At 40.2% G+C, this 25,410-nt stretch overlaps 1 protein-coding gene across 1 annotated transcript in view; it reads left to right on the top strand.

The window, feature by feature from the left end:
- Positions 1 to 1,420: 1,420 nt before the first annotated feature.
- Positions 1,421 to 25,410, top strand: part of LOC133792348 (uncharacterized) — a 45,761-nt gene continuing 21,771 nt past the window's right edge. The window contains exons 1-4 of the mRNA XM_062230250.1: positions 1,421 to 1,585; positions 2,393 to 2,473; positions 2,574 to 2,745; positions 2,839 to 2,902. Coding sequence (XP_062086234.1) covers positions 1,421 to 1,585; positions 2,393 to 2,473; positions 2,574 to 2,745; positions 2,839 to 2,902 — 482 coding nt within the window. The remainder of the gene's footprint in view (positions 1,586 to 2,392; positions 2,474 to 2,573; positions 2,746 to 2,838; positions 2,903 to 25,410) is intronic.

Genomic DNA, 25,410 nt, shown 5'->3' with positions numbered 1-25,410 from the left:
TAACTTTCTGTTTAATCACACTTTTGTTCTAAAAACCTTGTTTAGCGAGTTAATTGGACATTTTAAACACACTTAGTAACAGCTCTAAGGTAGCAGGGCGTTACAGTGGGGGTTGAGTGATGGATGACCATAGGGAAGGTTTAATGGTAGTTGGCTTGTTTGAATTTTTTTAGAGAATCAAGAAGCATGCAAAGCTTCTCCACTCTCACACTCCACTTCCCTCTTTTTCTCTCTACCCTAGCCGAAACCCTCCCCCACTCTCTTCTCATTTTTAGTTTTCTCTCCATTTTTCTTCTTTAGAAAAGCTATCTTCTCCCTCTCGCCATTTTGGCTAGCCCCTTTTCCAAGTGAGCAAAAGAAATTCCACTGAATCTCCTTTAGCCTATATTTGGTAGGGAAGAAAGAAAATAGGAAAGATAGAAAAAACGAAGTAGATAGAAAAAGGAAATGAAAGAAAAGAAATGTATTTTCTCACGGACTTTTGAGTTATATAACCCTATGCTTAAGCAGCTTTAACAATATAACCTCCTTATATTTGAGTAATATTTATTTTTTTACAATCTTAACAATACAATTACCAAATGACCTTACCCCCGAAAACCCTATATATATAATAGCTTCCCCTCCTTAGTCTTGTCATTTTCATACTCCCCTATTTTTCCTTTCTGCTGATTACAATGGACCCCATAATACAATTACCAAAGAATTGAAAAGAAGAAAAACAACAAAATGATAGACACTCCCACTGCCATGCTAAGGTGACCAAAATCTCATTAAACATTTCTCACTTTTTGTTTTTTGTTCTGTTTTCTTTCCATTTTCACAACTGTTATATATTTACATGTGAATGAGTTGATTATATTGGGCTCCTTGGATTAAAATGACACTGAGTACCCATTTCTTGTATTAAACTTTTGTATAATTTATTATACTTTGCTATAATATTTATTTTTTTTATTAATTTTTTTACAATCTTAATAATAATGTAAATCATATGTTTGTGAAAATGTCTCAATGAACTAACTTTATTAAATTAGATTGAGATTTTCAACTCATATACAATATGTGTTGTTGCTTATGGTTTGATATTTGAAATGAATACTTGCTTGCATTGATTAATTGTACTACTTCATTATCTTTTTTATTTATTAAAAAAAATACTGGATATGTGATGTTGAGTGTACATTTTAGCTTAGTTTCATAATTGATATATTAACAACCTTGGTTTTATTGAAGATTTCAGTTACGGTACATAATCACTTTAAGTCAATTTTTTTAGACCCATATATTTAAATAGATCTTATTATGATGTTCAAATAATGATATTTTTATGTAAATTTGCTTTCTATTAGCATTTTTAGGTGGATCGACTTTCCAATCACCTAAGCTCAACTCTTATACACTCTATTTCCTTGATTCTATGACACGAACGAAAGTACCAAGCATTAGAGATCCACAACAACTGATTCAACGATGGTTGATTATTCATGAATCTAGTCTGGAGTCACCGTGCTCAAAATCGTTGGATTCTAGTGTGTCACCAACACCTCTCGCAGACACAACAATGACTCAATTAGATAATGAGGTAAATGAAGTTAAATACATTTTTTCTATTCTTGCACTTTTTTAGAATAGATAATATATTTAATTGAAATAAATTTGCTATAAATTTAGAGCACTAAAGGCATGACTTGAAAAATATTGGTTTAAAATGTAGAATTCAACTAGAACGAGTAGAGCTCAAGTGGTTATGGTCGAGATTTTTAAAAACGCAATGGACTTTCAGTTTAGAGCTCAACTAGCATGAGTTGAGATTTCCAAAGTCCAGTTGATAGCATAGAGCTCGGCTAGTGAGTAGAGCTCGACCATACATAGTTGAGATTTTGAAAGTCTAATTAAAATTGTAGCATAGAGCTCGGCAGGTGTGAGTAGAGCTCGATTGATGTGAGTAGAGCTCGACCAAAGTGGAGATTTTCAAATTCTAATTGAAATTATAGTATGGAGCTCGATTGGTATGAGTCAAGCAATACCATACATAGTCAAGATTTCCAAAGCCTAACTGAAATTCTACCATAGAGCTTGACTGGAGTGAGTAAAGCTTGACTGATGTGAGTAGAGCTCGACTATGCATAGTAGAGATTTCCAAAGTCTAATTGAAGTTGTAGTATAGAGCTCGATTGGTATGAGTGAAGCTCGACTGGTGTGAGTAGAGCTCAACCATACATAGTTGAGATTTCTAGGCTTGAGTAGAGCTCTACCAAACATGGTCAAGATTTCCAAAATCTAAATGAAATTTTAGTGTAAAGATCAACTAGAGTGAGTAGAGCTCAATTAACGTGATTTTTTACTCTATTGATTAAAAATTTATCTTTTTCTTATATTGAATTAATAGGTATATATTGAAGAAGATTCAGTGACATGTTTTGAAGAACAATTAGAATCACATGTTGATGAACAATCAGAGTCTTCCTCTGTTCCACCATAGAAAACACATCCAGTAAGTTTTGTTTTGTAAAATATTTAAGTTTTTATGTTATTTAATATTGAGAAATATGATATTTAATTTATTGCAGATTGAAAAGATTCCTCGATTGAAGCCTATATTAGAGGAGAATGAACACTTTGAGTGCAAGATAAGTGTAAAAAGTCAGATAGATAACGTCACAAAACTTGTCAATGATACTGATGGGCATGCGACTTGTGACAATGTTGGTGTTACAATTGAAGGCCAAGCTACAGAAGTTGGTAACAAAAATCATGTCCAATGTATGAGGGAAGCCACAAGAGATGATATTGATAGGCATGAGACTTGTTAAATTGTTGGTGTTACAAATGAAGGCCAAGCCACTTGTCAAGCTACAGAAGTTGGACCAGAAGAGAGTCAAGGTGACAAAGTTGACTGGTTTGCTCTCACGGCTCACATAGATCAACGATTTTCATTGATAAGATCATAAATTTCAATGTTTCCTTCAAAGATAATTTCCTTACTTCAACAACAGAATATCGTATCAATGCCCCAAGTACCATTACATAAAAATTAACCTCTAATAATGGTTCATAATTAATCGGGAATAAAATTACCATTTTACCCTTTTAATTATATTTTGTTTCCTTAAGTACCATTGACTTTCCTAGTGAAGGTTAATTCATAACTAAATTATGGATTTGAGCTCAATAACCTTTCAGTCCCAAAAGTTAACCCTTAAGAGAACCATAATTCAATCTCTTACAAGAATGTATAGATTCCATATCTGTATACTATGTCCCCAGCCATTTATATTAATGAGTTCCAAAAACAAAAGTTTCTAGCCTGATCATTCTGACAGACCCTAATGAGTGAATCAAAGAACTCATATAACATAAACAGGAGTTCATAGTAACTTCAGGATTAAGATCTATTTGTATATGATCATCAGTTGATATATTTAATTAATACTTCGAAACGGTATTTAACTAAGTATTAATAAACATATCTGGTCCAGTTTTATATATTTTCTAATATATAAAGTACCTCCACTAAAGTGTCTTACTACACTAGTGATCCGGATCTAGATCACAAGTATTCATAATACTAATGGACCGTACTTACAGTAATTAATCTAAGGATTTCATAACTTTATTTTATTGCGAACTATTCAAGTTCATTTATCTTAAACACAATCCTCCCGTACCAATACGTGATTGAGATCACATATATGAACATAGGAATTTTTCTGATATTTACTTAATATTATCACAGAATAATATAGTCCATAAAATATATGCATAACAAATTCAATTTATTTATTTATTTCTTAAAACAATGTCTACTGCATATGCTTTTAGGGCACAATTCCCAACATTCTCAACTCGTGGTTAATCAAGTGTTAGGGGAATATCCAGCTCAAGGAATCAAAATGATAGCCTATCCAGCTAAGGTAAAAAGTGAACTATCAGAATTAGAGTTCTATTCCATCTAGTAAGTTCCACACAAGCAGAATACGAAGGCAAATGCTCTAGCCTGACTCACCACCACCAAAGAAGCAGACACATTGAGTGTGGTCCTGGTGGAATTCGTATAAAAGTCAAGCATAGAATAAAAGCTGAGAGAGGTCAGAATGATTCACGAAGGACCGACCTGGATGACCCCAATAGTAGAATATCCAGCTCAAGGAATCAAAAATTGTTATACTAGGTCCTAAGCTATGTTATGATTGAGGGGATTCTGTACTGACGAGGTCATTCTATACCTCTTTTAAGATGTGTTCTGCCCGAGGAAGCGTATGCTATTTATGTGTATCATTCGGGGACAAATCTGGACGACACGATTAAAGCAGTTTGAGATCCAAGGGTCAAAATTAAATGAACCAAATGGTGGAAAAGGGTTGACAAGACAATGGTCATAGTACTCGAAACTCGAAGAAATACCTATGGAAAGTAGACACGTGCCCCGTACTCGAGTGGGTAACTGGGCATGTTTCCCCACAATGAAAGTAGAAAAGCCCCTACTGTGTGCGTTAAAAATGACGTTGATAACTCTACAAAATATAGTTATTTTACCACTTTTTATGTGCTAATTGTTGCTTAATTCTTGAGTTTTTAATTGATTTGTTAAGTTTATAAGTAATTTTGAATTTATTGGGTTTATTTTGATTTTTATATATTTTATATGTTTTTATAGATATTTTATTGTAATATGTTGTAATTTAATTAGTTGAAAATATTGTTGTTAGATTAAAAGTTAGAAATGAAATTTTGAGCTTAAATGTTTAAGTAAATTAAGTTTTAATTAATATTTTCATGAAACTTTTATTGTATATTTTATTATTGAAAATATTTAGTTTTAATTTAATTTATGTTTGTTTTATAGGGAATTTGTTGTATTGTATTTTCTCTTGAAAAGGAATAAAAATAATGATAAAAAGTGGCATTTTTGTGAAGAAAAAAAAACAAAGGAGATTGGCATTTTCCTCCTGCCAGCCCGAAGCCAGCCAACTGGGCCCAGCACATGCTCTCCACTTGGGCCCGTCAGCTGCACAAAGGCCCAATGCCTCCTTGCTCCAGCCAACTCTTGCCCAGCTGAACACTTCATCACCCCACGGATCCAGGCCCAACGCCAACACCAGTGCCCCCACTCGGCCCAGCAAGTGTTCAACCCAGCCAACCAACTCCTCCACCTCCTGGCCCACCTGCCACTCACAAGCCAGACCCAATTTCCCCCAGCTGAACCCCCACGCCCAGCCGCCTGGTTCCCTGCCACAGCCCACCAAGCCACTTTTTCCTTGTTCCCTTGTCCCATAATGCCCAAAAATGCCACATTTTACCCAATCTTTTCACTTTTTCATCACAAAAATCATCATTACACCCTATAATTTACCCCTATATACCATATTTACTGTATTTAATTAATGTAATCAATTTAATTAATTTAAATTGATTATTTTAATAATCTCATTTTGGCTATAAATAAGGGTTTTCAAGACCATTTTGGGGTGCTTAATTTTTGGGTTACCATCTTCTTTTCTCCCATTTTCTCTCTACCATTCTCTCTTCCATTTTGGGTTTTTCAAGAGAATTTTCAAGTATGTATTTCATTTATTTTGTAATTTCTACTCTATTTATGTGCTTCTAATCTTTTTCATAAGATTATTACGATCATGATGAAGCAACTTGTAACTAGATAATATTTATGTTGTACGTTGATTTCCCTTGTAATGCAACAAAGTTTATGGATTTTTCTTCTTCATAAATGTCTTTCATCTTTAATATCTCATATTTTGGATTGTTAGATAATATGCACTTTGTTCTTCATTTTGCAAAAACACAATATTCTTTGTGTAAGATGTGTCATTAAATTGTACATATCCATGCTTAGAACAAAAATATTATGTTTTGCCTTATAAATAATGTTATTTGATTTTTTTTTGTTTCATTAGGCTGATTCACATTAAATACTTTGAAATTATAATTTTTGAAAAGTGAAGAAAAATCCTATCTTTTTAGAAGCAATTTGTGCTTAAAGTTATAAATCTATTTGGAAAATGATAGTTTGAATTATTTTAACTATCACTAAAACTTGAGAATCAATATACTAATAATTATTATTAAACTTACATTTTGTGGATTCTAGTATCTTAATAATATTTTCTTTTAACACTTATTTTCAAATCATTATTGGTTCATTTTTATTCTCTTAAATAGCTTTATTTTCAATCTTTTATTTTATGTTCATAACATTAAAACTCATCAATCTTTGGAGCTAGGTTAGAATTTATTAATTTTGATTTAAAATAATTTTCTTTTTTATTTTAGACAACTCTGTTATCCAAAAAACAAGCATGGATGACATGGCAAACATTTAGTACACGTGGCTAACATCTGGCAGAATTCGTGCTCGACTATCAACCAGGAATACATCTAGTGTTACGATGTTCGATCTCTTCATACGACCAGACTGGTCGTATGAATGATATACGTGGAAAAGATCTTATGCAGTTATGATAGTATCCGAAATTATCTCCCATGATTTCCTGAGTATTCGATTATTTAGGAAATAATATTTGTAACAAATTAATGTAAATCCTCCTTGAGCCTATAAATAGAGAAGGAGGGCTCAAGGGAAAGGGATCCTTTTTCTTCTTTCTTGCTTTTGGATCACTAGAGATTAGAGTTATCCTATTTGATACATTGTATTGTTCTTCAGAGGTTGGTGAAACTCATTGAACCCTAGTTCTTTGATCACTCCATTGAATCCTATATCAATAACAATTCAAGTGGACGTAGGTTATTACCAGATTCTGGGGCCGAACCACTATAAACCCTTGTGTTCTTTATCATTTCATCATCACATTCTTTCCAACGTGTTTGTCCACATCAAGAAAGTTTGACTCCGTGTCAGTTGGCCAAAATCAGGGTCAACATTCAGGTGCTTTCATTGAGAGCTTGATACATTATCGTTGAAAGATCAATGGCGAAAACTACCAGGAAAACTGGACAGGCGGCCAGCGCTGCACCATCTAACCCGCCTCCTCCTCCTCCCAACGTGGCTGAGGATGAGCCACATTTGGAATTTGATGAGGAAGAAATGGACGACACGACGCTGAAAAATACTCTAGGGGTATTGCAGGAGGAGCTGGCTAATCTGAGGACCGGCCAGGAAAGTGCTGCCGAAATCATGGCACGACAGCAACAAGAAATTGAACGGCAGCGCTTGGAGCTGAGTGAAAGGCAGGCGAAGATGGACCGTCGCCAGAGGGAGGCCATGGCAGCCCTTGAGGCAGCCTTACAATTGGCTAGGAATTAGGTTGCACCTGCCTCGCAGCCTGACCAACCCGCGAATGGGCCACCCCACAGGGGTCCCAATCCTAGCTCGCCTATCCAACCCTCGAGCCCACAAAGGCCCGAGCAGCCACCGGCGCCTCAGGACGATGTCCCGCTAGTTGACCCTGAAGCACAGCCTCCATCCCAAACTGGTCACGGCAATCCCCCACAGCAGAGGCAGAATAGGGCCGAGCAGCAGCCTCGCAGTCCTAGACGCCATAGGGGAGACGAGCCTAATCTTCCGAGCAGAGGACAGCATCCTCCTGGAAACAGGAGGAACTCAGAGTTAGGCTCTGCAGTCCGAGGCCCCCCATGGCATGATAATGCACGGGGACCTAACGACCAACGCAGACCACCCTCTAATGCTCGGGAGGTTCCAGCCCGGGAAGGCAATCGAGGGAACAGTCGATCCCACCATAGCCAATCAAAATTCAGAGACGGCCATGGTTATAATGAGGTCGACTCAGGCAGAGGAAATGCCGGTCGGAGGAATGAAGAAAGAGGTGGAGGCAGGAGCCAACCACCTCGGGATGACCAACCCGACAGACGGGATGTTGGGGGGCGGCCCAGACAAAATAACGTCTTCAACCGGCTCGGAGCTAGCGAGCAGCGGAGGAGAGACGATGACTTAAGAGACGTACTCAACGATCGCCGCGAGCGGCACGGCGAGTACATCCCCCCAGCACCAGAGGCCACGGCGATTCCTAGCGTCGTGCAGGCCCAGATAGATGCCCTCAACCAGGCAGTGCAGCAGTTGGTCGGGGGAAGGACATCTTATATCGACCACGATAGGAGAAAAGGCACTCCTTTCATCCAGAGGATAGCTATGGCAGAAACTCCTAGCAAGTTTAAAATGCCTACGCTTCCAAACTTTGATGGGTATGGTGACCCAGTATCTCACGTCAATAAATTTGAGATACAAATGGACATTCAGAAAGTGTCCGAAGACGCTCGGTGCAGGATCTTCCCTGCAACAATTTCTGATGCCGCACAGGAGTGGTTTTTTAAATTCCCTCCTGCAAGTATAGTTTCCTGGGAAATGTTCGTAAAGGAGTTTTACGGATAGTTCTACGCGGGTCGTGTGTAACCGACTGAGGCAAACCAGCTGGTTGAAATACGCCAGCAAGATGGAGAACCACTGAAGGACTATGTCCAGCGCTTTATGCGAGCAGCTGCTGGAGCAAAAACAGTGGGAGAAGAAAGGAAAAATGATGGCCATAACCGCAGGGGTTAAGCGCCACACGCCTCTCTGGGAAAGCCTCCGAAAACATGGGGTTAGAACTACCCAGGAATTCTTAGATCGGGTTGATCGCTACATTAAGCTTGAAGACGCCATCGCCAACGAAGGAAAGCCCCCAGGCAAGGATAAGGGGACTGCCGAGCCCGCCAAAGCCGCCAATGGGTCCAAGCCCAACGGCAAAGGCAACGGGAACGGGAATGACAATGGCAAGAATGGGGGGAAACGGCCACACAACGAGCCTTCCACCTCTGACAATAAACGATCCAAGGGTAACCGTTATGAACCTCGGTTCACTAACTATACTGCCCTTATTGAATCTCAGGGAGAGGTTTATCAGGCCACGAGTTCCAGCGTGCCTTATAAGAAACCTGCTCCCATTCGAAAGGATATTTCGAGAAGAGACACTACCAAGTTCTGTCGTTATCATAACGACTACGGACATGATACCAACGAATGCAACCAGCTGAAGGATGAGATCGAGTTCCTTATTAGACAAGGACACTTAAGAAGATATATACGAGCCTCGGGAAATTCCCAACGAGAAGCTCCAGGTGGCAACGAGCAAGCGCCTACACGCCAACGCTCACCACCTTTGCAGCCTGACCCTGTAACTGGCACATTGTTAACCATCTCTGGAGGCCCGCACCTCGCGGGAAAAGGCTCGGTCAGAAGAAGGCGAGATAACCTTCTCTGATAGCAATGCCCAACATGTCTGCTTCCCACATTCCGATCTGACGGTCGTGGATATCCAAATGGCCAACATGATGGTGAAGAGAGTGCTGGTTGATACAGGAAGTTCGGTGAATATCCTGTATAATTCTTCGCTGGAACGCATGAAGTTGTCCGTTAAGGACTTGGAGCCCTGCAACCAAACAATATACGGCTTCTCTGGTGAGGGACTCACCCCCGCAGGGTCAATCAGACTACTAGTGACAGCAGGTACAACGCCTGCTACCAGGACATTACTCGCGACTTTCATAGTAGTCGATTGTCCTTCGGCGTACAATGCCGTCATTGGGAGGCCTGTACTGGTTGATCTACAGGCCATTACCTCTATGTGGCACTTAGTCATGAAATTCTCGACCGACGCAGGGGTAGGACACGTGTTGGGAAACCACAGGGAGGCTAGGGAGTGCTACAACGCCTCAGTCACGAAGGCGAAGAAGGGAGCGTCAAAGAGCACTCCCCCAGATAGGTTGCAGATGGCAATTGATACACAAGCCCAATCCGGTGATGAAGTAACCAAATAGGGTGTTGCCCAAAGTGAGGATAGAGATTTAGATCCTTGCTTTGGGGATTTTGAAGAAAACAATGGACCCGTCGAGGACCTGGAAGAGGTCCAACTTGACGAGAAAGACCCGACCAGAGTCGTGAAGGTCGGGAAAAACCTAGAACTAACCACGAAGCGTGCACTGGTGGAGTTTTTGCGGAAAAACCAGGAATTCTTTGCCTGGTTGCATAAAGACATGGCTGGGATAGACCCTGCAGTTATCAGCCATGTCCTGAACATAGAGAAGAGTTTTCCACCCGTGCAACAAAAAAGAAGGCTGCTCGATAAGGATCGGTCGAGAGCCTTAAAAGAAGAAGTTGAGAGATTAAAGGAGAATGGGTTCATCAGGGTGGTGTTTTATCCATCGTGGGTCTCTAATCCAGTACTGGTTCCTAAGCCTAACGAAAAATGGCGAACCTGTGTGGATTTTACAGATCTCAATAAAGCCTGCCCGAAGGATTGCTTCCCACTCCCAAGGATCGACCAGTTGGTCGATGCTACTGCAGGACACGAGATCCTCTCTTTCATGGATGCATACGCAGGCTATAATCAGATCAGCATGCATCCCCCTGACGAGGATCACACCAGCTTTCGGACCGATTAGAGATTATACTGTTATTAGGCAATGCCCTTCGGACTGAAAAACGCAGGTGCGACTTACCAGCGGTTAGTTAACCACATGTTTAAAGAATTGATCGGAGTAAACATGGAGGTATACGTGGACGACATGCTGGTAAAGTCGAAAAAGGCAGAAGGACATGTGAAGGATTTGCAAGAGTGTTTCGATGTATTGAACAAGTACCAGATGAAACTAAATCCTTTCAAATGTTCCTTCGGAGTTGGATCAGGGAAGTTTTTGGGGTTCATTGTTAATTCCAGAGGAATCGAGGCCAACCTCGACAAAATAAAACCCCTGATCGACATGAAATCGCCAGAGAAGATCAAGGATGTACACAGTTTAACCGGGAGAATTGCAGCCCTAAGTAGATTTATTTCCAAGTCAACGGATAAATGCGTTCCTCTCTTCAATCTACTTAGGGGCAACAAGAAATTTGAATGGATAGGAGACTGCGAGCAAGCTTTTCAGGCCTTGAAAGCCCATATGGCACAGCCTCCTATTTTATCAAAGCCTATCGAAGGAGAAACTTTGTTCATTTACCTGGCGATCACTGAAGTTGCTGCTAGTGCGGTACTAGTACGAGAGGAAGAAGGCGTACAAAAAGCGGTTTACTATGTAAGCAAGAGGCTAATCGGAGCAGAACTGAGGTATCCTCCCATCGAGAGGTTAGCATACTGTTTAATCTTGGCCTCAAGGAAGCTACGTCCTTACTTCCAAGCCCATCCCATTACAGTCTTAACTGACCAGCCCCTTCGGCAAGTCCTCCAAAAACCAGAGGCGGCTGGGCGTTTATTAAAATGGGCAGTCGAACTGGGGCAGTTTGATATTACATATTCACCGCGAGCAGTAGTAAAGGGACAAGTCATGGCTGATCTTATTGCAGAGTTCACCGAACTCCCGGACAGCGAGTAGTGCGAAAAGCCTAGTGCGCCTGAGCCTCAAGATGAAGCTCCCTCGTGGAAGTTATTCACAGATGGGTCGTCAAACGAATCTCACGCAGGAGCAGGAGTGATATTGATAACGCCAGAAGGGCATCGATTTCACTGCGCCATTAGGTTCGACTTCACAACGTCGAATAATGAAGCCGAATACGAAGCACTCCTCGCTGGATTAAGAATGGCAAAAGACATGAGCATAAAGGTGCTGGATATTTACAGTGATTCACAGCTGGTAGTGAATCAAGTCCTAGGGGAATATCAAGCACGAGGCCTAAAAATGATGGCATACTTGAACAAAACAAAAGACATATTGGCCCAGTTCAAGAAGTTTACCCTCCAGCAAATACCGCAGGATTAGAATTCGAACGCAGATGCCTTAGCCAAACTCGCGAGTGCGAAAGAAGCTGACACTTTGAATATTGTGCCAGTAGAAAGATTGAGCGAGCCAAGCATACGAGCAAATGAAGCCAGTATGGAAATCCGAATGAAAGATACATGGATGGCGCCTTACTTGGAGTATTTGACAAATGGTGTACTACCAGCAGATAGAAACAAGGCCAGAACTCTTCAAAGGCAGGCTGCTAGGTATATACTGGTCGATAATGTTCTATACCGGAGGGGATATTCCATGCCACTGCTTAGATGTATTACACCAGAGAAAGCTAAGGAGCTAATGAAGGACGTACATGAAGGCTTCTGTGGAGATCACGCTGGGGGGAAAAGTTTGGCGAAAAAGATTCTAAGGGAAGGCTATTTCTAGCCGACTATGAACGAAGATTCAATGGAGTTTGTACGAAAGTGCGATAAGTGTCAAAGATTTTCAAAAATCCCACGTACATTTCCAAACGAATTAAAACAGATGCAGAGTCCTTGGCCTTTTGCAGTATGGGGAATAGACTTGATTGGGTCCTTGCCAACAGGAAAAGGCGGAGTGAAGTACGCAGTTGTAGCAGTCGATTACTTCACCAAATGGGCCGAAGCTAAACCACTCGCTACCATAACGACCAAGAAAGTTCTTGACTTTGTCATCAAGAACATTGTTTGCCGATATGGTTTTCCTCAAAAAATCGTCTCAGACAACGGCACCCAATTTGACAGTGACTTATTCACCGACTTCTGCGAAAGGCACGGGATTATCAAAAGCTTTTCTTCAGTCGCGCATCCACAAGAAAATGGGCAGGTCGAAGCAGTGAATAAAACGCTTAAGGACACCCTGAAGAAAAGGCTTGAAGACGCTAAAGGAGCATGGCCAGAACAGCTGCCTGAAGTCCTCTGGTCGTATAGAACTTCTCACCGAACAGCGACAGGTCATACCCCATTTTCCTTAGCATACAGATATGAAGCTATGTTACCTGTCGAATTAGATCCCCCCTCACATCGACGCATTTCATACGACCAGAGCCAGAATAGCCAACTGATGATGGAGTCCCTAGACTCAATTGAAGAAATACGAGAAAGAGCCCAACTCCGAGTTGCTGCGTACCAGCAAAAGGTCGCCCGGTATTTTAACTCAAAAGTGAAAGAGAGGAAATTCAACATCGGTGACCTGGTGCTACGACGATTTTTCTTAAATACCTGCGACCCCACTGCTGGAGTACTCGGACCAAACTGGGAAGGACCTTACCAGATTGAAGAAGTCCTTCATCCGGGCACCTACAAACTTGCACGCTTAAATGGAGATCTCGTTCCACGCTATTGGAATGGAGAACACCTGCGCAAGTATTATCAGTAAACAACCCTTCTTAAAGGACTGGCTTGTATTAATTTTTACTTTTTACAAGTTTCGAAAAAGGGTTAGCCACGTTGTATGGCTAATCGCTTATAAGTGTAAGATCTTTTTAAGATCACTCGTAAAGACATGATTAGTCCATTTTTAATACAAGATTATAAGGGACTGTGCGCAACCAGTCATTCTTTCCAACCTTCGTAAATTTATTTTTACAAGTATTTGTTCATTACGTGTGTTGTTTTGCTGTATTACGTGTTGTGTTTACCATCGAGCAGTAATGTTCGCACAGGCCGTGGTCAAGGCAAGTGACCAAGGACCTAAAGCTCCTCGATCACTTGGGGGGCACATAAGGTACATCGATAGCAAAGCATACCAAAGAGTATGTAAACACATGAACAAAATGAGTGAAAGCATGCTACGGTACTTAGAATATTTTTCAAAATTTATGTTTTGCTAAATCAAACCAAATGACTATGCTAAGTTCGGTCATGTGAACATATATTATAATAAAAGAAATATTATAATATCAATAAAACAATCTTTTACACCACAAGCAGTATTGCTCGGATGTAATTGTTCTATTAAAAGTAAAAAGCTTTTGCACCGCGAGCATTATTGCTCGAATGCAATTGTTCAGTTATAAGTAAAAAAGTTTCCCTTGCAGCAATAAAAATAAATTGTCTTTACAAACAGACCCGTGGGCCGTAAAAGGAAAATAAAAGAAAATTTTTTATTGGGCAGGAGGGTCTTGAGGATTGGGGGGAGTGCCCTGGTCGGTAAGAGGACTAGCTTCAGCATTAGCAGCAGGAGCCTTAGCCTTAGCCTTCTCCTCTGCCTCCAACCGGGTGGCGCACTGCGCCATCAAAGTTCTCTTCAACCGCTCAGAAAGATAGTTGAAGTTAGCCTCCCAGTTGTTCTTCCAGAAGTCATAAAAGCAAATGAGGGTGGCCTCCTTATACTTCTTCAAGTTCATGACCCATTCCTCCTCAACCTCCTGCACTCGCCCCTTGAGCTCTCGTACCCGCTCCTCAAGCTTCTTTGCCTCATCCCTGCTGGCGGTCAGATCGAGTTTGAGCTATTTACACTCTTGGGTATTAAGTACAGAACTTTCCCTCCATTTATGCCGCTCCTCGTTGGCTCTCATTAAGGCCCCTTGGCTGTCCTGAAGCTCCTGGATGAGAGTGGCTTTGTCCTCGCATAGCTGTTCATTCAGCTTGGATAGCTCCTTGTTCTCCTCAAGCAGCTTGTTGTTCTCATCCTTAAGTGTTTGCTTAGCCTGAGCAAGCCGGGAGTCGAAGTTCTGTCCCCGGGAAATCAACGCCCCAGCACGGCGCCAGCTAGCGGTTAAAGACAGCAGCCCCTGAAGACAAAAAATGAAAAAGTAAGGAAAAGAAGTCAGACATAAATGATGAAGTAGCAGAAGATGACTTACACTGACTATCTCATTCAACCCTCTGTTGATGATTTGGTTGACCTCCATTGAGGCAGTTTCATTGATGGCGGCCTGGCTGCGTCTGTGCTTTGAGAGCTTGTATATCCTCTCCCTAGCCGACCCAACCACGAGGCTGGACAGGGAGCCTTCGGACAGGTTGTCCAAAGTCTCCTTGCCAGCGGCCCTAAAGGAGGACTGTGGATTCACAGGCATGGGCGTCGACTGTTCGGTGGGGGGCGGAGGTGTCATGTTTTCCTTAGAAGGGACGGCGGTTGGAGTATCTTCTGTTCGAGCCTTCTTCGAGGGGGTCTTGCTGCTTTCCCCTCGAGCCCTCTTGCTATCCTTCTTCGGGACAGAAGAGGTAGTGGCGACCTCATAATGAGTGAAGACGTCTCCAGAGTCCATGACTGCACAAAGGGAAACAACTCGAGCAGTGAGATTAAGTGGTCAAAGGGGGAACAAAGATAAAAGTAAAAGGATTACAAGCAAAGTACCCGAGCTACAACTACTAGTCGTAGCAATATTTACTGAACTACCTAGTTCCTAGAAGAAATCTGAGTTTAAAGAGGGAGCATTCCTAAAGTTTCCGTTCCCATCAAATAGATGAGAAGGAATTGGAAAATTATTGTACCGTTTACATCCGACGAATCGTCAGAAAGTTCGGTAGGCTTGACAACCTTTTGTTTTCCCTTGCCCTTGAGGACTGAAGGTTCCTCTGCTCGGGGGGGACGGCAGGTTCCCTGATCGTAACCTCGCCTAAGGTTGCTGCTTGGGTTCCTGTTCGGGTTCCGCATTAGCTTGAACATCGCCCACCAAGGGTTCGTTCGTCGCAGATTGAGATCCCCAAAGGCCGACCAGTCTAAGGTTGGCCTCGTTGACTAGGTTTTTTACACTCTTATCAACATTTGGCATGCTGGCTAAGAGTGTTGCCCTTGAATCCATCCCTGGAGTAGGGGTTGGACGTATCCACGAGCCTGGAACATGATAGATATCAAGATATTATGACAGAAAGACACTAAGTAAAGAAGCTACTCGCATAAGAATTTTTACCTCCTCGGGTGAAAGCCAAGTTGTCCGCAGCAAGGTCAGGAGGGAGGAAGTATTCGTGGTGATACTTCCCTACATTAGAAATATGGGTGGTGTCAGACAAAAAAGCGCGTCTAGATTCCTGATGGTAGAAGTGAAAAAACCCCGTCCATCTTGGTTGGGGTTGGACTTAAGGTCAAAAAGAAAATTGACCTCATGGGGGGAAGGTACTGGCCATTTTTTGAGCTTATAAAGGATATAGAGTGCGGCCAGCATTCTATATCCGTTCGGGGTGATTTGAAAGGGGGCTACTCCGAAGTAATTAGCCACCCCATGAAAAAACGAGTGGAAAGGCAAGGTGGCACCTGCCTCAATGTGGAACCTTGACTAGGCACTGTAGGCCCCGCCTGGCAAGTTGGCGCGCTGGTCGATAGAGGGTTTGACTAAGGTCACACCCGTCAGATTGTATATGTTTAGATAATTGGCAATCGTCCACAGTGTCACCGTACTTTGAGGAACGACGTGCCATGCCACGTCTGGCTGGTCGACATGGCGAGGGCGGGCATGCCTTTGGACATCGGTCTCTGGAGAAAATTTGCCTCGACCACTGGTCGAGGGGGCATCAGCAGAAGGCTGGCCTGAAGAGTTAGGGTTATTCCTTTTTTGAGCTTTTGTTTTGGTTCGGGCCATTCTTTGGTTGGGGACTGGAGGACGGTTTGAACTAGGGTGAGAAAAGGGGATCTCTGGTATCAAAGTAGATGGGTTCTCTTCCCCTTCAAGGAGTTAGGCCAAGAGGTCGTCTTCAATGGGTCTTTCTCCCCCCCAAGGGTCTTGCATAAGAACTGCAAACAGACAATGGAGGAGATAAGACACAGTTTGCGAAGTAATGTGGAAGATTGGGATAACGTTGTTCGTGTCTAAATAACCAGCAGCATCCTACTCATATGCTAAGTTCGGCATTAATGGTTTGAAAAACGGATCAAAGAGGGAAAAAACCGTTTTCTGAAAAAGAACTATTTCGACTCCTAAAGGGCGGGAAAATACCCAGTTTTTCACCTAGCTTAAAGGTTGAATTTTTACGTCGATCTTACGCCCTAAGCCTGTGATCCTTACTATCAAACTAAGTCCTAACCTATACAAAGCATAAAGACGCCCTATTACTTAGCAATGGAAGGTTTATGCAGAAGACAAAATCCTCATGAAACCCTATTCGAGAACACATAAATCACAGAGCATAGAATCGGTGTGCATGGCATAATGAAAAATTTAGAAAGACAGTGATTACCTGGGCGAAGATGGAGGTTCGAAAGAGAATGAAAATGTTCGAGTCAGGAAGATCCTCAGCTAGGCGACTGTCTGGTTTTGAAGCTCTGAAGGCAAAGTTCTTGAAGTTCTTGACAAAGACGGTAAGAAAAACCTTTTTGAGAAGAAAAAGGAGGTATTTATGGAGACCGAGGTATGGCTAAAAAGTAACAATCATTATTTTTAATTCTTGAAACGTGGGGAAGTGTATAAGCCGTCAATTTGTTTCTTGAAAACTGAAAAGGCTTGATTAGACATAATTATGTCACGATTTTAAAAAACGCACGGGGATGCTGACAGGCATCGTGGGGATATGAACGGTTGCTTCCTTAAAGTTTCTTTATTGCTGGTCGCACTAAACAAACTTGGGGGGCAAATGTTATCCAAAAAACAAGCATGGATGACATGGCAAACATTTAGTACACGTGGCTAACATTTGGCAGAATTCGTGCTCGACTATCGACCAGGAATACATCTAGTGTTACGATGTTCGATCTCTTCATACGACCAGACTGGTCGTATGAATGATATACACGGAAAAGATCTTATGCAGTTATGATAGAATCCGAAATTATCTCCCATGATTTCCTGAGTATCCAATTATTTAGGAAATAATATCTATAACAAATTAATGTAAATCCTCCTTGAGCCTATAAATAGAGAAGGAGGGCTCAAGGGAAAGGGATCCTTTTTCTTCTTTCTTGCTTTCGGATCACTAGAGATTAGAGTTATCCTATTTGATACATTGTATTGTTCTTCAGAGGTTGGTGAAACTCATTGAACCCTAGTTCTTTGATCACTCCATTGAATCCTATATCAATAACAATTCAAGTGGACGTAGGTTATTACCAGATTCTGGGGCCGAACCACTATAAACCCTTGTGTTCTTTATCATTTCGTCATCACATTCTTTCCAACGTGTTTGTCCACATCAAGCAAGTTTGACTCCGTGTCAGTTGGCCAAAATCAGGGTCAACAAACTCCTTTGGGTTCGATCTCATGCTTACACGAACACTATATTCCATATACGATTCATGCACTTGCGAGTATAAATTTTTAAAGCATACCCGTTTTGGGTCCATCAGACGTCATACACGAGTTGGGATTTGGGGGTAAATGTTGTACCCTAAAAATACGAGCTCAATTATCTTGCTCGGGGTACGGTTGGCACATAATAAATAAATGTTACAAGACTTTGGAGATATTTCTTCAACTCCAGATCAAACAACTCGAGGTTGTGTCACTGAGTTTGGGACTACCCAAGATCATCCAGGTCGTCTCAAATGCCAATGACAGAGATCGAGGTGTCTAGTGTCCAGATTACCCTCATCAAGCCCGAGCATTATCTAAGTCAAGTTGTCCTGGTCCAATCACATCCAGTTCAAGAGTTGCATCTAGCTTGTGGTGGTTCAAGGATGGGCATATGGAAGAATCCCAATAGACTCAGATGCTCAATATGCGCAATAAAATGCATGTACTCATTATATATTTAAAGATCAATATAATGACAATACACTTAATTAGGGTATTTATGTATCTATTTATTTTGAGAGATACCCAATTCTGTAAGTCACCATTTATTGTATAGTTACCCAATATTGTCTACCATAATTCTATATAAATATAAGGGAAATTGGTAGTAAAAGGGGTCGACCTCTTGTATGCCAAAACTCTGTAGAAGTTGTCATAAAAAATTTCTCCAAGAGTTCCCAAAATAAAAATAAGAGTGACCCGTGGACTAGGTGGATTTTAACTACAGAACCACGTAAAATCTTATGCGTTCATACTTTTGGTTAATTATAAGTCTAATCTCTCTATTTCAGATTTCTTGATCCCCTGTTGGCGAAAAATCGCATCAACAGGTTTACTAAGTATATTGGATGCAAGTAATTTAGATTCGGATTACTGATGTGGATAGACTCTCTTGGTAAATGAACTTTATATAATAGTGATTATATATGACATGACCGATGTAAATTAGTATTATTTTTTTATAAACTTACCATTTGCAATAATTCATGTCTTAGTAGATGATCATTTGTAGATCTGTCTAAATCCTAAGTTATCATGAATTCCTGTGTTATGTTTATTGGATCTTTTGATTCATTCGTTAAGGTCTCTTAAGATAATGAGGCCAATGACTTTTGTTTTGAAGATTCAATATCATGAATGGCTAGGAACATGACTTTACAATAATGAAATCCATGCTTTCCTAACAGATAAATATTGGTTCCCTAAAGGGTTAATTCTGAGATTGAATAGTTATTGAGCTCCAATCTATAATATGATTATAGATTAATAATTCACTGTTGGATTAATGGTGCTTAAGAAACAAGAGCTAATTAGATGGGTAAAACAATAATTCTCTACCAGCTCTAATTAGCGAACCAATAAATGGAGGATAAATTACATATATTGATTATATCAATGGACTACAAGAGAATACTCTCTAAATATAATTCTATAATAACTTAGACTGCAATTTCATATTTATAGTGGAGTAATAATTGAATTAATAAATAAGATTATTTAATTAAAGAGTTTAATTAATAGTCTTGTTTATTAGTGCATCGCATTTGTCCTACACTGTCAAGGGTAAGGATGTCACAGACAATATTAATGGAGAAAAAGACTAAATTGCAGAGTCAATTTTCTAGGACTAAGTGATAATTATGTGCAATTAATTAATTAAGATTAAATTAATTATTTGTCTAATTAGTTTTTATTTGAAAAACTTTATATTAGTTGAAATAAATATTAATCAATGTTTGGATTAATATTAAATAGAGTTAATTGTTATCTTAGTATAAAATTAATATTCAAACTAATAGCTTTAAGATAATGTTAATTTTGAATTAACTGATATTTATATTTTAGGAATAAATATATTGTCTTAAAATTAATTAAACAAACAAATAAGAAAAATTAAGGAGGCAACTAAGTGGCATCACTTGTAGTGCTACATATCCTTGATATTTGAATTTTGAATTAAAATAACTATTTGTTTATTTAATTATTATTTTTATTTGATTAAAATAAATAATTAAAATAAAAGATAACTGATCAGTTTGAATTAATAAAATAAAATGAAAAATAAAATTATTTTATTTATCTTTATAAGTATAAAATGAAGTGATTCTTTGAAGTTCAGCTTTTAAGTTGTTATCAGATTCCTCTAGAAAGGTATCAATAAAATTTTCTAGACTTGAAAAATTCTAGAATTTTTCTATAGCCTTCTCCCTTCTCCAAACTCTCTAGATCTCATATGTTGAGAATATCTAGAGAACCTAAATGATCAACATGTGAATCCTACGTGCCCACATACGCCCTTGTGTGTTTGAGGAATGACTTGGAAGACTAAGGTGTGAGTCTTCGTTTGATAGAAAGATCAATCAATTATAGTAAAAGACAAAGGAATCTTGATAGGCACAAGAGGTAATCTCATTTTCCTTGTGTATGTTGATTTAATGTATGGAGATATGTAATGATTTTTGACTCGGCACTAATGATTTTTTAAAATCCCCTTACCCTACCTTCTGTTGCGTCCTTGATTTTATTCAAATTAATACCAACAGAAGGATATTAACTTCCTACTATCTCAACTATTAGAGCGGAGGGACACCCCTCAAAGTGCATCCAATACCCCTCAGTCGGAGGAGCGTATTGTTGTAGTAGATCATTCACTGAAAGACCAACAAGATGCCACAAATGACATTATAAAGAACTATCAGGTGCCAATTGAGGGACTTAGTGTAACGCCCTACTACCTTAGAGCCGTTACTAAGTGAGTTTTAAACATGCATTCAACTCGCTAATCGAGGTTTTTAGGCCAAAAGTGTAGTTAAACCATAAACAGTGAAACAAACTTTGAAAATAATTCCATTTACTATAAATCGTTGAGAGTTTGACACTTGGGATCCCAAGATACTGTTTAGAAATATTTACAACATATAATTTACAAATTTGAGTCGACTAGACGACAAAAATCTAGGTTTTAATACAATCATCTCCCAAAACCACTGGCCGTGGCAGCTAGGCAGGCCAAACATGTACACGCCGCTTCATGCTCTCCATACTCATGGTTGGTTGACTATCCCCTTGCCCTTACCTGCAACACAGAGCACCCGTGAGCCGAAGCCCAGCAAGAAAACGAAAGCAGTACACAATATACGCATATTATACAGTCACTGCAACAGATAGCTCATAACTAGTCAGACAGTCCATATAATCAACACATATATGGCCATGCCGTCCCAGAGGCGTTACCAAAGCCTGGGATCTCGGTCTATACCGTAGGGATATCCCATGTATCCACTGGGATCTCACCTAACCACGAGCACTCCATGTGCTAAGTGGTATTCTCAGCCCCACTGCCGTTCTCGGCCTTTCGCCGTTCCCAGCCTTTCGCCGTTCCCGGCCCTTCGCCGTTCATTCTGCTATTTCCACATTTAGCATACTCAAATAACAATCAAATACATAATCATTCATGTAATGCTACATCCTAGCAATAATACAGTCTAGGGCCGCGCCCTGCAACAAAACTATGGGCCCAAGCCCTGCTCTCGGGTGCTACAGTTTTCTTACCTGTATCCCGGGCTTTCTGATGCACTAAGGCCACGAGCATGGTCCTCTATCCCGAGCCTCTCCGAAAACCTAGTGACAACACATATAAAACACCCTTTAATGCTAACCAATCCAAAACCACTTTCCGGGGCCAATCCCACACTCTCAGAACCCCCAAATCCCTAATACAATACATCGAAGACATCCCCCGAACCCCCGGAGCAAAGGCTCAAAATTGTAAAATCACATGTTCTGAAAATGGCCTAGCGCCGCGGCGCTGCCCTAGAGGGCCGCGGCGCCCAGCAAGTCAGAAAGCCTCCCCTACCTAGAAGCAGCCTCGCGCCGCGGCGCTCCTTCGCGAACCCAGAAATCTGGGTTTTCCCCGAGCCAAAACCACTCCAAATCACCCCAAACAAGTACCTAAGCCCCAAAACCAATTCAAAACCCCAAATGAATCCCTTTACAACCTATAAACATCATAAACAACTCAATCCCGCAACCACACCCAAAAATCCACTCTTGGTTTCAAATTTAAGAAACTTAAGCTAGTAAACAAAATCTTAAACCAAAGCTTGAAAAACTTAAACCATGCTTCCAAATTCTAAAACCACATCAGATACGAAAATTCAGAGATATATAAAGCTCTTACCTCAATCAAGAATTCAACCTTGAGCTGCTTTCCCAACCAAATTTCAAGCTCAAACACAAATTCCAACTGAACCTATCCTCAATTCATCCCAAGAATTCACCAAGCAAAACACACAACTCAATTCTCAATTCAATGATACTCTTAACTGAATTTCACTTCATATGCATAGAATTTCCTTACCTTTGTATGCTGAATACTCCTTTAAGTTTCCTAGCTTTAATCCCCTTCTTGATCCCTAGAGAGTTGCCCTTCTTCCCTTCCTTCTTGCCCTTAGTTTTTTCCCTTTTCTCCTCTAGGTTTTCTTCCAATTCCAGCAAGATCAAAATATGGCTAAGTGATAAACGTGAATCCCCTTTTCCCTCAGCCGAAGATATCTAAGCCCCTGCCAAAAGACTATTCTACCCCTCATCAAAGCCCCATCCTATCTAAACCTCAAGGGCATTCTTGCCATTCACCTTTCTTACAAATCTACCATCTTTCTTATCTAAAATTGTTACTATCAACAGTTACCAATGGTCACTCAAGTTACTCAATTACCATTAACCATAACTCATTGATTTTCAAACCCAATTTATAAAATTCCCAAAATACCCCTAGGCTCCTCCCGAGCCGGGTATTTAATCCCGTTGTGACTTTTAGACTAATTAGCTCTCTAGGACCGTCTCGGCACGTGCATCACACTGTTATCACCACGCTCACGTGGTACAAATCGCATAACACATTTATCACATTTATGCCCTCAACGGGCTAAAATTTACCAATTTACCCCTATCATGCAAACGGGGCCCACATACATATTTATACCACCTAAACATGCATTCTAGTCACATATTCATTTAAATTCATATATTAGCATATTAATTCACTTATTGCCCTCCAGGCACGCTAATCAAGGTCCTAAACCTTATTAGCAAATTGGGGTGTTACACTTAGAGTGGAGATGACAAAGTTTGTAACGTCCTACTAATCCAGGATCGTTACACCGTGCGTTTAAAACAGTGCATAACTCATTAAGTGGGTCATTTGGACTCAAAAGTGTTATTAAAGCTAATCAAAGGTTTAGGTACTCAATTTTTTGGTTAAACATATAAACTTTTATTGAAGCTTTAAATATTTACATGGAATACCAAAGCGAGTTTTAATCAAAAAGTTGTTACAATCAAAGTTACAAACGTAGCCGACCTAAGTGGCAAACTAATATTTGTAACCTAATCCCCTCAAAATAAATCGATCGTGGCAGCTGAGCTAGCCGAATATGTACGTGCAGCTTCGAAGCTCTAGAGCACTAGTGAGTTGAGCCCCATCAAGAAAACTCCCACAAGGCATAATAATAATAATAATAATAATAAGAATAATCCAATTATTAATAAGCAATAAACACATGCTTCACATAAAAATAAGTGCATTCATCCTAATCATATAAATCATAAACATGTCGCATAGTTTACAAGTATATACATTCCAATCACATGAATTGAATCGCCTTGAATATTCAAGACCATTACACCGTGTGTTAAAAACAATGCTTAACTCTTTAAACAAGTCATTTGGACTTAAAAGTGTACTTAAGGTTAAACGACAGTTTAGGTATTAAAAATTTTGGTCAATATGTTGAACTTCTCATTAAAAAGGGGTTGAATAATTACAAGGGATCCCAAAAGTTTCTAAATAAAATACAAGTTTATTAAAATTATAGACTTAGCCGACCAAAGCGGCAAATTTCAACTAATGACCCCTGCTCCTCAAAATATTTCGACTGTGGTGGCCAAGCAGGTTGAGTATGTACACGCCGCCCCTACATCTCTCCAACTCATGGCTGGTCCAGCTTTCCTTTGCCCTTACCTACACCAAGAAGCACCTGTGAGCCAAGGCTCAGCAAGAAAACACAAACAAATAATACATGAATCCAGATAAACATTAACATGTATTGCATACTCTATAACCACAACTGGTTCACATAGATTTTTCAAACAATATACGAATCATGTCGAGTAGATGGATATCACATCTTCACAATGGCCCCACCACTATGGCAGATATCGCATATGCGTTATGGGCCCACCACTACAACATACATTACACATGTAATGCTGATAACGACCTCCCAACCGAGCGATCAGTATAAACAGTTATAACAGCATAGACTCATACAAAGCAGACATTTAACTTTAAACAGATTTATGACACGCTCATCCCCGTATCCTACAATTGGGGCGCATGCCCTACACTTGCTGCAAGTGTCAACTTTCTTACCTCAAGTTCTGAGCGATAGGGTAAATTGACAATGAGCACGATCCTTTTCTCTCGAGCCTTGTGGTACCCCTAGTCATAACATATTAAAGGATATCCATAAAGAACTAAACAAATTAAGAGCTTCAAGATTGAGTCCTAGCCTCCGTGACCTCGAATTCTACTAAACCGGGTAGTAGAATCCTTCCTGAGAACTTAGGTTTGAGTCCCGGCAACTCATAACCTCATTTGGCCATTTTCCACAATTATAGTTGCGGTCCGCCCCTGAAGGGCCGCGGCGCAGCCTACCAGAGGTCGTGCCACCAAGGCAGTTCAGAGGAACCCCCACGACCTCTAAGTTCATGCGCGTCGAGGCGCTCCAAGAACAGCGTTGCGGCACAACCCCGCGAACTAGAATTTTCAGCAATTTCAGAAATCGCAAATCCTCCCAAAACTCAGTTTTAACCCAATTTGACCACAAAATTAATCTTAGCAACATAGAAATATAGCAAACCACCATTAAAACTCATTAGAACAACACCAAAATCCAAAATTCAGAAACTTTTTAGGAGCACCCAAAAACAAAAAACAAAAAAACAAAAAAGCTTAATAAACTGAAGTTACCTTTGGAATTCGAATTTCCCTAGATGAATTCCTTAATTTTGACAACGCCTAATCCTCAAGACCAACTAATCTCATCTTGAATCACCTCCCAACTTGATCTACCAAAACCCAAGTCTTAAAAAAAATACTAAGAAACCACCTTTAAGGGAAAGAGAGAGAAAGAGTGTATACTGAGAACGTGAAGGGTGTAGAAGGCCTAAGACTCAACTGCAATAGGAACAAAATTACCATTTGCCCCTGCCTTAATCAATCCTCATAACTAGGCCCCAAGGTTATTTTAGCCCTTTGACACCAATTCCCCACTAAACCTCAAATTATTTTTAAAATTCCAAATTAAATCCACTAATCTTCCAAATACACCTATTTTCTCCAAATACCTCTCATACCCCAATAATTCCCAATAATTCACCAAATAACTATCATACCCTTAGGCTCACTTGAGCCGAATATTAATTCTCGTTGTGAATTTTCCACTACATTACTCACTAGG

The sequence above is a fragment of the Humulus lupulus genome, chromosome 7 (assembly GCF_963169125.1).
Source record: "Humulus lupulus chromosome 7, drHumLupu1.1, whole genome shotgun sequence".
Lineage (NCBI taxonomy): Eukaryota > Viridiplantae > Streptophyta > Magnoliopsida > Rosales > Cannabaceae > Humulus > Humulus lupulus.
The sequence above is the reverse complement of the archived record's forward strand: the minus strand, read 5'-3'. Positions and strand labels throughout refer to the sequence as shown.